Source organism: Oncorhynchus mykiss, chromosome 16 (assembly GCF_013265735.2).
Source record: "Oncorhynchus mykiss isolate Arlee chromosome 16, USDA_OmykA_1.1, whole genome shotgun sequence".
Classification (NCBI taxonomy): Eukaryota; Metazoa; Chordata; class Actinopteri; order Salmoniformes; family Salmonidae; genus Oncorhynchus; species Oncorhynchus mykiss.
In genome coordinates this window covers 46,857,733-46,871,241 of record NC_048580.1, presented here as the reverse complement: position 1 = coordinate 46,871,241, position 13,509 = coordinate 46,857,733, and the positions used below count along the sequence as shown (strand labels likewise).

Sequence of the window (13,509 nt, the reverse complement as noted above, 5' to 3'; positions counted from 1 at the left end):
AGTAAACGCCTCCATGTAGGGAATGTAGTGGGAGGAGATTCACTACTTGTTGAAGAGGATGCTGCTGACTTCTGGGCATCTTTACTAGAGAGGGTCCAGAGAGATCTTATTATCTTATATTGCATACTGCTGTTTATTGGTATTGGTCAAGCAGGTTGAGCTAGATCCTATTCCCAGATCTGCCCGAGGCAAAGTTTTTTTTCAGCAGTAACTTTTCAGCAGTACTTCAATGTTAAAGAGTCTTGAGGGGCTTCTGTCAGATAATCAAATGAATGATGTAATCGTTGATGATTATCGTCAACATCTATCATGCCTTCAGTCAAAAAAGGAGAAAGGGTAAACCAGATGGTGATGGAGGAGAAAAGAGGGAGTGAGTGATGGGAGGGAGGGTGAGAGGATTCAAAAGTAATTTCTGCAGCTCCTCTGAGTCATATCTGCAGCAGAGAGAAACAGAAACACTGAGGGGGAGAGAGAGAGAGAGAGAGAGAGAGAGAGAGAGAGAGAGAGAGAGAAAGAGAGAGAGAGAGAGAGAGAGAGGAAGTGGTGGAGGGAGTGAAAAATATGGAGTGCAGAAAAAGAAAGAGAGAGAGAGAAGGATGGAGTGGAGAGGAAGAGAGAGAGTGAGTGTGTGTGTGAGAGATTCAACAGAATTAGCTTCCTCTGCAACAAAAGCCCAAACCATCCCCTGCATTTCAAAACTGAATTAATGTCAGCCTACAAAGCAGAGGAAATATCTACATGTAGTGCCCTGAAGAGAGGCAGAGAGGGGAGGGAGGACAGGAAGAGGCAGAGGGGGAGGGAGGAGAGAGAGTGAGATAAAGAGCTGCAAGGAAAGTAAAAAACAGCCACCACCTGCACAATGCTCATCTGAGGTTCTAAACCTCATGAGAAAATGAGGAAGAGGGGAAACTCCAACTATTTATTATATAACACAGAAGCAATACTCAGCAACTCAATAGGGAAATGTTATGAGAAAGCAATTGTGACCAAGATCAAAGTTACTGCACGTGCTACAGGGGTAAAGTCTTTCACCGTGGGGAGAAAGGTCACATCCTCCCATTAAAAGACAGCATGATAACCATAAGAAACCAGGAGTGTTTACTGTCTAATAATGGACATCCCAGGAGATCATGCACACCCCCCCCCCCCCCCCCCCCCTCCCCTGGGCCAGGAGTAATTATACTAAGGTCACACTAATTAATATTTCACACTCTCTCTGTGTGGGTCTCCTTCTCTATTTCACACATAGTCAGACACTCCCAAACATTTGCACAAGCATGCAAAAACGCACACACACTTACATAACAGAATACAAACAAACTCTCTGCATCCCAGATTATACTCTATTCACAAGTGCACAAAGTTTGACCACAGACCATGGGAAAGTAGTGCACTATGTAGGGCCTAGGTTTTTCATTTCCACACATGGGGATACATTTTTTTTTGTAAGGTCCTTTTATAAACACATTTCATGCAATTCTACTACTTTTACATGATAGAAGACATCAGAAGAATATCTTGTAATACCACACAAATGGCCAAATGCAGGCTACTACTGTGCAACTCGCTATTCAGGTAGGATGCCGTTTTTTAAACTTTATTTATTCCTTTTTTTGTATTTATAATACTTTGTTTCATCATTGTTATTATTGTATATCATTGTTATTATTGTAGGCCTATTTATTAATCGAAGGCAATTCTTTAAATATGCAAAACTGTAACGAGTGCGCTGAGAGTCGGGAAGCAAGTTCAGGGAGGGAGTGTTTTAATAAATAAAATGAACACGAAACACAAACAACGCACCAACATGAACACAGAGTCAATAACTCCTGAGGAAAGAACCAAGTGGAGTGACAGATATAGGGAAGATAATCAAGGAGGTGATGGAGTCTAGTCGAGTGTCATGAGGCGAAGGGGCGCGAGACGATGGTGACAGGTGTGCGGGATAATCAGCAGCCTGATGACCTAGAGGCCGGAGAGGGAGTAGACGTGACAAAAACGTATTTTGTTTAATTCTGTTCAGACTTTTTTGTTGGCTAAATTAAGGTATTTTTAATTGTGTGCTCTGTATTTAGTTTAAGATAGGTTATAAGTAGGCTGTTTGTAAAATAAATATAATTAGCCTATTGCTGTAACTTGTTTATTAGGGTGGCAGGTAGCCTAGCGGTTAGAGTGTGGGAACAGTAACTGAAAGGTCGCTGGTTCGATAACCCGAGCTGACAAGGTAAAACATCTGTTGATGTGCCCTTGAGCAAGGCACTTTACCCCAATTTGCTCCAGGTGTGCCATACTACTTTGGCTGACCCTGTAAAACAACACATTTCACTGCACCAATCTGGTGTGTGACAATAAAACCTTTTTTTTATATTTTGGGGGGAGGGGTACTGTAGGCACTAGCCTTTCTTGGTAATTGCTGTTATATAGCCTGTTAAAAACTTTTGTTAAGGCTTAAACCAGTTCACAAATGTTTTGTTTTATTCTGTTGAGCCATTTTCTATGGCCAAATTAAGTTCAAACTGTAATTGTCATGTATTGTCATGTTGTGTCTTGTTTCTGTCCTTTCTCTTCACCCTGTCTCCCTCTGCTGGTCGTACTAGGTTACCTTTTCTTCCCCTCTTTCCCCCAGCTGTCCCTTGTCTTCTCTGACTACCTCGTTCACCCCTTTTCCCACCTGTTCCCTTTTTCCCTCTGATTAGGTCTCTATATCTCTCTCTCTTTCTGCTTCTGTCTTTGTCGGATTCTCGTTTGTGTTACTCATGCCTGAACCAGACTATCGTCGTGTTTGCTGCAACCTTGTCCTGTCCTGTCGGAATCTGCCTGTCCATCTGAGCCTACGTGTGTTTCATCATTAAAGAAACTCTGTTTTGTTAATTCGCTTTTGGGTCCTCATTCACCGCATAACAGAAGAATCCGACCAAGAATGGACCCAGCGACTTCGGATCCTCTCCACTCTGCCGTCGAGATCCAAGGAGCGATGCTAGGCAGACACGAGCAGGAATTGTCTGCTGCTCGACATGCCGTTGAGACCCTGGCCGCCCAAGTCTCCAACCTCACAGAACAGGTTCACCATCTCCGCCTCGATCCACCGGCCACTTCCAGGGCTTTCGAATCTCCGGAGCCCAGAATCAATAACCCGCCGTGTTACTCTGGGGAGCCCACTGAATGCCGCTCGTTCCTCACCCAGTGTGATATTGTGTTTTCTCTCCAGCCCAACACTTACTCCAGGAGCACAGCTCGTATCGCCTACGTCATATCTCTCCTTACTGGACGGGCTCGTGAGTGGGGCACGGCAATCTGGGAGGCAAGGGCTGAGTGTACTAACCAGTATCAGGACTTTAAGGAGGAGATGATACGGGTTTTTGATCGTTCTGTTTTTGGGGAGGAAGCTTCCAGGGTCCTGTCTTCCCTATGTCAAGGTAATCGATCCATAACAGACTACTCTATTGAGTTTCGCACTCTTGCTGCCTCCAGTGACTGGAACGAGCCGGCTTTGCTCGCTCGTTTTCTGGAGGGTCTCCGCGCGGAGGTAAAGGATGAGATTCTCTCCCGGGAGGTTCCTTCCAGCGTGGATTCCTTGATTGAACTCGCTATTCGCATAGAGCGACGGGTTGATCTTCGTCACCGAGCTCGTGGAAAGGAGCTCACGTTCTCCGTTGCCCCCCTCTCCGCATCACTACCATCTTCCTCTGCCGGCTCGGGTGCTGAGCCTATGCAGCTGGGAGGTATCCGCATCTCGACTAAGGAGAGGGAACGGAGAATCACCAACCGCCTCTGTCTCTATTGCGGTTCCGCTGGTCATTTTGTCACTTCATGTCCAGTAAAAGCCAGAGCTCATCAGTAAGCGGAGGGCTACTGGTGAGCGCTACTACTCCTGTCTCTCCTTCAAGATCCTGCACTACCTTGTCGGTCCATCTACGCTGGACCGGTTCGTCAGCTTCCTGCAGTGCCTTAATAGACTCTGGGGCGGAGGGCTGTTTTATGGACGAGACCTGGGCTCGGGAACATAACATTCCTCTCAGACAGTTAAGGGAGCCCACGGCCTTGTTCGCTTTGGATGGTAGTCCTCTCCCCAGGATTCAGCGTGAGACGCTACCTTTAACCCTCACTGTCTCTGGTAATCATAGCGAAACCATTTCTTTTTTAATTTTTCGTTCACCTTTTACACCTGTTGTTTTGGGCCATCCCTGGCTAGTTTGTCATAATCCTTCTATTAATTGGTCTAGTAATTCTATCCTCTCCTGGAACGTCTCTTGTCATGTGAAATGTTTAATGTCTGCTATCCCTCCTGTTTCCTCTGTCTCTTCTTCACAGGAGGAGCCTGGTGATTTGACAGGGGTGCCGGAGGAATATCACGATCTGCGCACGGTGTTCAGTCGGTCCAGGGCCACCTCTCTTCCTCCACACCGGTCGTATGATTGTAGTATTGATCTCCTTCCGGGAACCACTCCCCCCCGGGGTAGACTATACTCTCTGTCGGCTCCCGAACGTAAGGCTCTCGAAGATTATTTGTCTGTAGCTCTTGACGCCGGTACCATAGTCCCCTCCTCCTCTCCCGCCGGAGCGGGGTTTTTTTTTGTCAAGAAGAAGGACGGGTCTCTGCGCCCCTGCATAGATTATCGAGGGCTGAATGACATAACAGTGAAGAATCGTTATCCGCTTCCTCTTATGTCTTCAGCCTTCGAGATCCTGCAGGGAGCCAGGTTTTTCACTAAGTTGGACCTTCGTAACGCTTACCATCTCGTGCGCATCAGGGAGGGGGACGAGTGGAAGACGGCGTTTAACACTCCGTTAGGGCACTTTGAATACCGGGTTCTTCCTTTCGGCCTCGCTAACGCTCCAGCTGTCTTTCAGGCATTAGTCAATGATGTCCTGAGAGACATGCTGAACATCTTTGTTTTCGTTTACCTTGACGATATCCTGATTTTTTCACCGTCACTCCAGATTCATGTTCAGCACGTTCGACGTGTCCTCCAGCGCCTTTTAGAGAATTGTCTTTTTGTGAAGGCTGAGAAGTGCACTTTTCATGCCTCCTCCGTCACATTTCTCGGTTCTGTTATTTCCGCTGAAGGCATTAAGATGGATCCCGCTAAGGTCCAAGCTGTCATTGATTGGCCCGTCCCTAAGTCACACGTCGAGCTGCAGTGCTTTCTCGGCTTCGCGAACTTCTATCGTCGTTTCATCCGTAATTTCGGTCAGGTGGCAGCTCCTCTCACAGCCCTTACTTCTGTCAAGACGTGCTTTAAGTGGTCCGTTTCCGCCCAGGGAGCTTTTGATCTCCTCAAGAATCGTTTTACATCCGCTCCTATCCTTGTTACACCTGACGTCTCTAGACAGTTCGTTGTCGAGGTTGACGCGTCAGAGGTGGGCGTGGGAGCCATTCTTTCTCAGCGCTCCCTCTCTGACGACAAGGTCCACCCTTGCGCGTATTTTTCTCATCGCCTGTCGCCGTCGGAACGTAACTATGATGTGGGAAACCGCGAACTGCTCGCCATCCGCTTAGCCCTAGGCGAATGGCGACAGTGGTTGGAGGGGGCGACCGTTCCTTTTGTCGTTTGGACTGACCATAGGAACCTTGAGTACATCCGTTCTGCCAAACGACTTAATGCGCGTCAGGCGCGTTGGGCGCTGTTTTTCACTCGTTTCGAGTTCGTGATTTCTTATCGTCCGGGCTCTAAGAACACCAAGCCTGATGCTTTATCTCGTCTCTTCAGTTCTTCAGTAGCCTCCACTGACCCCGAGGGGATTCTCCCTGAGGGGCGTGTTGTCGGGTTGACTGTCTGGGGAATTGAGAGGCAGGTAAAGCAAGCACTCACTCACACTCCGTCGCCGCGCGCTTGTCCTAGGAACCCGTTCTTCAGTGGGCTCACTCTGCCAAGTTAGCCGGCCACCCTGGCGTTCGGGGTACGCTTGCTTCCATTCGCCAGCGTTTTTGGTGGCCCACCCGGGAGCATGACACGCGTCGTTTCGTGGCTGCTTGTTCGGTCTGCGCGCAGACTAAGTCCGGTAACTCCCCTCCTGCCGGCCGTCTCAGGCCGCTTCCCATTCCCTCTCGACCGTGGTCTCACATCGCCTTAGATTTTGTCACCGGACTGCCTTCGTCAGCGGGGAAGACTGTTATTCTTACGGTTGTCGATAGGTTCTCTAAGGCGGCTCATTTCATTCCCCTTGCTAAGCTTCCTTCTGCTAAAGAGACGGCACAAATCATCATCGAGAATGTTTTCAGAATTCATGGCCTTCCGTCAGACGTCGTTTCGGACAGAGGTCCGCAATTCACGTCTCAATTTTGGAGGGAGTTTTGCCGTTTGATTGGGGCTTCCGTCAGTCTCTCTTCCGGCTTTCACCCCCAGTCTAACGGTCAAGCAGAACGGGCCAATCAGACTATTGGTCGCATCTTACGCAGTCTTTCTTTTCGTAACCCTGCGTCTTGGTCAGAACAGCTCCCCTGGGCAGAATACGCCCACAACTCGCTTCCTTCGTCTGCGACCGGGCTATCTCCTTTTCAGAGTAGCCTCGGGTACCAGCCTCCGTTGTTCTCATCTCAGTTCGCCGAGTCCAGCGTCCCCTCCGCTCAGGCTTTTGTCCAACGTTGCGAGCGCACCTGGAAGAGGGTCAGGTCTGCACTTTGCCGTTATAGGGCGCAGACTGTGAGAGCTGCTAATAAGCGTAGAACTAAGAGTCCTAGATATTGTCGCGGTCAGAGAGTTTGGCTCTCCACTCAGAACCTTCCCCTTAAGACGGCTTCTCGCAAGTTGACCCCGCGGTTCATTGGTCCGTTCCGTATTTCTCAGATCATTAATCCTGTCGCAGTGCGACTTCTTCTTCCGCGATATCTTCGTCGCGTCCACCCGGTCTTCCATGTCTCCTGTGTTAAGCCCGTTCTTCGCGCCCCCGCTCGTCTTCCCCCCCCCCCCCCATCCTTGTCGAGGGCACACCTATCTACAGGGTCCGTAAGATTTTGGACATGCGTCCTCGGGGCCGTGGTCATCAGTACCTAGTGGATTGGGAGGGGTACGGTCCTGAGGAGAGGAGTTGGGTTCCCTCTCGGGACGTGCTGGACCGTTCGCTGATCGATGATTTCCTCCGTTGCCGCCAGGTTTCCTCCTCGAGTGCGCCAGGAGGCGCTCGGTGAGTGGGGGGGTACTGTCATGTATTGTCATGTTGTGTCTTGTTTCTGTCCTTTCTCTTCACCCTGTCTCCCTCTGTTGGTCGTACTAGGTTACCTTTTCTTCCCCTCTTTCCCCCAGCTGTTCCTTGTCTTCTCTGACTACCTCGTTCACCCCTTTTCCCACCTGTTCCCTTTTTCCCTCTGATTAGGTCTCTATATCTCTCTCTCTTTCTGCTTCTGTCTTTGTCGGATTCTCGTTTGTGTATCTCATGCCAGAACCAGACTATCGTCGTGTTTGCTTTACCTTGTCCTGTCCTGTCGGAATCTGCCTGTCCATCTGAGCCTACGTGTGTTTCGTTATTAAAGAAACTCTGTTTATGTTAAACCGCTTTTGGGTCCTCACTCACCGCATAACAGTAATGTTATGTTTGCAGCGATATAATATCCTGCTCGTATTTTCCCCTATAAACAATGGCTTGACTTACTTGTGATACTACCCTAAAAAGTTTAGAAACTTTTGAGAAGGTTTGGTGTGGTGTGGCTATTAGCCTATTATGCTGCAGACCTATGATACGAAGGCAGTGCACACCGGCGCTCCACCTGACTCCAGACGGTTGAACTTGAGGTGAGGAAGAATGTTTAAGGCCTACCAGAGATACTCCTAGAATCTAACAATATAATGATTATCTTAATAAAAAATATTCGGATTGAAAAATGTAAAATGAGTCTTCTTCTGAACGCCTATATCTGTATGGCAGACGCAGTAGCCTATCTGACAAAGTTAAAGAAATGCATCTTGGTGTCGTAGCATACCGCCAGCATTTCTCTGTCTCTCTCTCTGGGGCTAGGCATACGCTTCTCTTCCTTCATATTTGTTTTTTTTTTATATTAATATCATACAGTGGACACCTAAGCCTATAGGGCTATGCATGCAATGCCCTTAATCCTTTAGTGCTCAAATCTCTGACAGCTGAACCGTGACGTGGACATTTATTGTTTTAGGAAAGTAAAAAACAATACAAAAAAAAGGCTAAAAAGTTTTGCATATTGTCACGGATACCTCCGGAAATGTCAAATTACACACACCTGGTTCCTATTTCCCACTGATTGATTTGTATAAATGTGCTCTTTGGTTCTCCATTGGGCTGTCGATTATTGTTACAATGTCCGTTGGTCGTGTGAGTACCTGTGCTGTGTTTTCGGGTCTCACCCCGTGTATGTCTTTGAGGTACTCCTTGCTCTTTTGTTTGGGTTTAACCCTGTATTTTGTATGCGTGTTTGTTTGGTCTTCGTCCCTGTGCCTTTACATGGCACGCTTTGATTTCTGTGAATAAAAAACACGAATACGCATTCCTGCGCCTGTCTCCCGACTCTTTATACCAACGTGACACATATGATACACATCCAAACACAATGAACAGTGTTTTTGTCATTTGTTATAGTCTGTTTTTAAGGACATGTAAATGTGGCTCATTTAACCTATATCCCACGTTTATTGACGACCCTGGCTGCGTGGGTGGACACCCCAATGGGTTACGCACCCAGTGCATTATGGATGGCCAGTAAATTTCTCAAATGTCCGATAAACTAAAAAAATCTTCCCGGTCACTTGTCAGGCACCACATTTTCAGTCAAAGTTTAACAATCAAAGTGCTAAGGTTCGAGGTTCCAAAATCCTTCTATGGATTATATCTATGGCCACACTATGTTGGAGTGCGTGTTTCCCTAATTGCTGCCTTCCCGACTGTAAGTGCTTGTGATAAAACTTACTCCACAGATTGTTTTGGAGAAGCGATCCTCTGTGGCTAAATGATGCTCTCTGGTGTAGTATTTTGAATTATTTGGGGGAAATTGTTTTGTATAGCCAAATTTTTGCAAAATGATTTCAACGTATTCCCCAGAACCCTTACTTCCTGTGGCTATGCCCGAAGGCCTGCAACTCACACTGTTCATCTTCCCATTAGTGGATGCAGAGGGAATGGAGTATGGGACAGCTGTTTGGGCTACACCGCTGTGCTGCTGGAAGAAGAGATGGGCTAGTTTGTGCTGTTGTTACTTGTGGTTCAGAAGCAGAAGGGACATAGTTTATCATCCTTTAAGTCAGGCCATTCTACTGAACATCACAGCCCTAGACATCAGAGCACGAGGACCGGACAGTCACAGGGGCAATGTTGAGATAGTACATTTTCTTCCAACAAACAAACTAAGTGGCCACAAAAACCTAGTCTCTAAACCTAGCCCCTTTGTCCTGCCCTCCATCTTCCTATATCTCTCTAGCTCGCTACCTCTATCTTCCTCCGTCTCTCTTTACCTCCCCGATAACAGATGGTGAACCAGTGTGTGTGTTCCACTGTTTCCCTTTTAGAGCGAAACATGCTGAGTCGGGGTCGCTCTCTCTCTCTCTTTCCCATGCTCTCTTCTCTATCTATCTCCCTCCCTTCATCTCTATATCCCGCCTCCCTCTGTCTCTCTCTCTCTCTCTCTCTTTGATCTGAAACATATTTAGATGGCTGAGGGTGACCTAAACATGGATGATGTAAATATTGTGTATATTAATGGGTTGTTGTTGACAGATGACAGGCCTCACCAGTGGCCTGAGAATGAGCTGAATGGTGTGAGTTGGGTAAGGGTTTGAGGACAAGGTCAGGGCAGAGAAGAAACCAACACAGGATAACCTAAAATAAATCACAACTCCATATTACTGCAAATATGGCACTTGAATTGAAGAACAGTAGCTATTCCTTTAACAACCAAGCTAAGTATACTACATGTATTGAATGTGGTACTTAAATTGAAGAACAACAGCTATTAGCTTAAAATCTAAACTAGAGAGCTGATGTGTCACAAGCACTGCCATTAACAGGGGAGTATCTGCAAACTGTCCTACATTTGCAATTCATCAGTGTGCTTAACACCCACATAAATACCTAATATGTGTTTCTATCAATAGGGGATTTGGTCTAGTCAAGAGTCTGAATCAATCTGATGAGGGACTGAGAACCAATTAATGAGAACAAATAAATGAAGATGAAGTCAAAAGGAGGGAATTAAGTCGTAGTCCAGCAAAATGAGAAATAATGTGATATGATTCATATGATTTGGTGATGTTATTATGGCTTCAAAACAATATTGCTAGAAAAGGTCATATGGTAGTATACAATAGTATTTTTACAGGGATCTGTCTATGATATGCCTAGTACCTGAACATATTAGACCAAATATTATTATCTGTGTGTGGAAGTAAAACTGAAAAGAGGCTTAGATTGTTTGCCACAGAAGTGTGTTTCCAGACCTTCACTTTAGCCTGACCTCTAGCTAGAGATTCATGCCCAATAAGGCCTGACCTGAACTCAGAAACTAACCTAAAGGAAAGTACATTACTGAGCAGACGTGGGCGTCAAGCTATATTTTTATGATTTTGAAGGACAAAGGCACTGAGCAGAGCATAATCATTTAATATCGTTTCTCCACACACACACATACGCGCGAGCACACACACACACACACACACACACACACACACACACACACACACACACACACACACACACACACACACACACACACAGTCTTCCTCTGCACATTACACATCCCACTCCTACACATAACGCATAAAGAAATCACTCCTTCACACAGATCTCACAACCCCGGTAACAAAATCAGCACACTCATAAAATGGAACTCCCACAGAAAGAAACACAAACACGCAAGTCACTGCATTGACCAGAACACACAATGCACTGACTATACATTGCACTCGCTGAACTAAAACTCAGGTAGAAGGTGTTACAGCAACGGTCAGCCTGTGTAAAATGAAACCCTGACCCCCTGAGTACACACAGGATCCACAAAGCAAAGCTCCAAACAGCTTCATCAATATGTAGTCATCCTCTAGTCCTCGGTATGTCAGACACTCACCCCTTGAACACAGCTACACCTATTTGAGACAGTGTGGTTCCAGTGGGCACATCACTTCCCTTCAAACTGATGTGATCTGGATGCAAATATCCCTTCACTTTTACTCAGTGGTGATGTCACTCACTGAGGAATACAGAGGAGTTATATAACTGTAGCAGAGATGTTTGTTTGTCTGATCACAATTAAATGAACAGTATGCCAACTCCTTTTAAGCCAGATTAAGTAAGATCCGCCACAGGGGGCATATTGGGCATGAATAATTTGGGCATGTTGGTAACATCCAGCTGATGCTCAGAGACTACCATCAAGGAACAGTGACAATTAGTGACAATGTTTTCCTCAGTCAGGGAATAAAATCATAACACCATATCCATCAAGCAACCCATGCTTCAGTGGGTTGTGGAAAAAATACACTGGGGGGAAACATGGGAATTATACAAAAGAGAAACAGAAACAGAACCCACTTTCTGCGGATGGTGGAGCTGTTGGTGTCAGAGCTGTCTGTGTGGTCCAGTCTCTCCTGCTGCTCCCGCTCGGCTGGGTTCGAGCCACAGGACATGCCCCGGGTCAGCCTGGTGTGGGCACGTCTCTCCCGGCTCGGCCCCGCAGGGGGTACCACCACAGGGGGTGGGGCGGTGACGGGGCTGGGGGTGCTGCCACTACCTCCACTACTGCTGCCAGGGTGGATGGGCAGGGAGAGGGGCTGCTCTGCTCTGTGGTTGGTGTTGCTGTGGATCTGTTCGGGGAGCTCCGGGGCTCGTGGAGGAGTGGGTTTCTCCAGTCTCAGGTCCTGGTTCTCCTGGCTGACTCTGTCCAGCTGACCTTCCAGCTCCTCGATGCGCCGCCGCTGGGTCTCCATGAGCTTGGCCTGGCTCTCGATGATGTTGTTGAGCTCCAGGAGGTACTCCACGGCCCGGTTGGGGCTCTCTGGACTGGTCTCCATGATGGGAGGCCTTGCTACAAGGAGGCTCCAGGGTAACACCACCTCCGCCGTTACGACCCTGGAGCTCCAGATCCCACCCCCCCCACCAGCCCTGATGAGTGGGGGGGAGAGGGGAGGACGGACAGGGGGGCTGGAGGAAAATTAACTTGGGGATTGTTTTTGTCCCTTTCCACTTTACGCAAAAAGCCTTTCAGAGATTCAGAGACGGCAAGGGACACAACAGTGTGTCGACAGTTTCTCGAACGATTACATATCACAGTATCTCAAAGCAAGATGGGGTTGGTTTTAAGTGTTCTACGTCCACAAAAGGTGGCTTCACCAAGAGAACAGTGCAAAGGCGAAAACAAAGTAAGGGGTACAACTGAGTGTGGTTAGCTGAAGGCTTGGTGTCTTTAGGTTCAGCATCTTGAAGGATGACGGAAGATGGAAATCCAGGACCTTGGGCATCAGGTGTCATTCCAAATGATCAACCAAAATCAAACAATAAAAAAGAGAGACGGATCAAGGCAGAGAAAAAAGAGACAGAGAGGTATAGTTGAAATCTGAAACAATAAATGCACATTAGCCATCTTGGTAATTCAATATTCCCCTCTCCTGTGGAGAGGCAGACAGAGGGGGTTACTGTGTAATACAAGATCAGTGAAATAAAAAATAATATACACCAGTGACTCTTGTCATTGAGCCCAGTGTTCTCCTTGTCAACTTCAGTCAAGATGTGTTACCATTTCAACAGCCAATTTGTCTGAAAACAGGTCGATTCTCCCCAAATGTATTAATGATCACAAAAAGTTTTCTGTCTCCCCCGATGAAAAGGGGAGGGAAAACGGGGTCAGGGAAATTGGCTTGTTATGTTCTCCAACTAATAAGCAGTTTTGTCAAAGATTATATAATAGAAAACATTCCATGTTCCCTCCCACATAGACTATCCCTGCAGTCTCTACCTCATCCTCCTCACCCCATAACTAGATGTGTCTTTGGAAAAGCCAAAATGAAGACGTTGGAAGACTGATTAATTTCATAGTTAGAGGTCCAAGTATTCACCCCTGCCCTGTACAGACCACATCTAAAAGCCCGAGGATGGTTTAGGCTATAGATTTTGCCCGAGTGTCCCTCGTAGATCACCGCACCGTGTAGCTTCACCTCACGCGTCCATGACGAAGAGTTGCCTACTCGAACTCGAGTCTTTAAAAAAATCTTTATAGACAGTTCAATTTCTCTGTAAAATATTCCACACGTCTTCAATACACATACTTGATATGTATAAGGAGTTTCCACTTGCCTGTGTTCTGTTCCCGACGTTTCAGGGGAAACCAATAAAACAATCCGCTGCGCACTTTCTAAAATCCCATGTGATACAAATAAATAAAGTGCATTTATCAAACTATTTTCAATGTTTTACCCATCTGTAATCCACTATGGTAACAGTCGCAGTAACTTCACACCAGTGGTGGTAGAGATATGTGAAGAGATGGACTCCTGGCAAATCTGTGAACTGTAGGCTATGAGCGCGCGTGGGTCTCAGGGGCGCTCTTGTGCCGACGCG

General features: G+C 47.0%; 1 protein-coding gene across 3 annotated transcripts in view; it reads right to left on the bottom strand.

Annotated features, from left to right (window-relative positions):
• LOC110492775 (IQ motif and SEC7 domain-containing protein 2) overlaps positions 1–13,466 on the bottom strand; it is a 59,152-nt gene extending 45,686 nt beyond the window's left edge. Inside the window, exons 1-2 of one of the 3 annotated variants that reach the window (XM_036945832.1) lie at positions 12,629–13,466; positions 11,488–12,508 (exon numbers count right to left, since the gene is read on the bottom strand). In XM_036945832.1, coding sequence (XP_036801727.1) covers positions 11,488–11,966 — 479 coding nt within the window. In that variant the 5' untranslated portion in view covers positions 11,967–12,508; positions 12,629–13,466. Of the gene's footprint in view, positions 1–11,487 lie in introns of all 3 variants that reach the window. The other 2 variants (XM_036945833.1, XM_036945836.1) reach the window with 2 other exon arrangements.
• Positions 13,467–13,509: the final 43 nt, after the last annotated feature.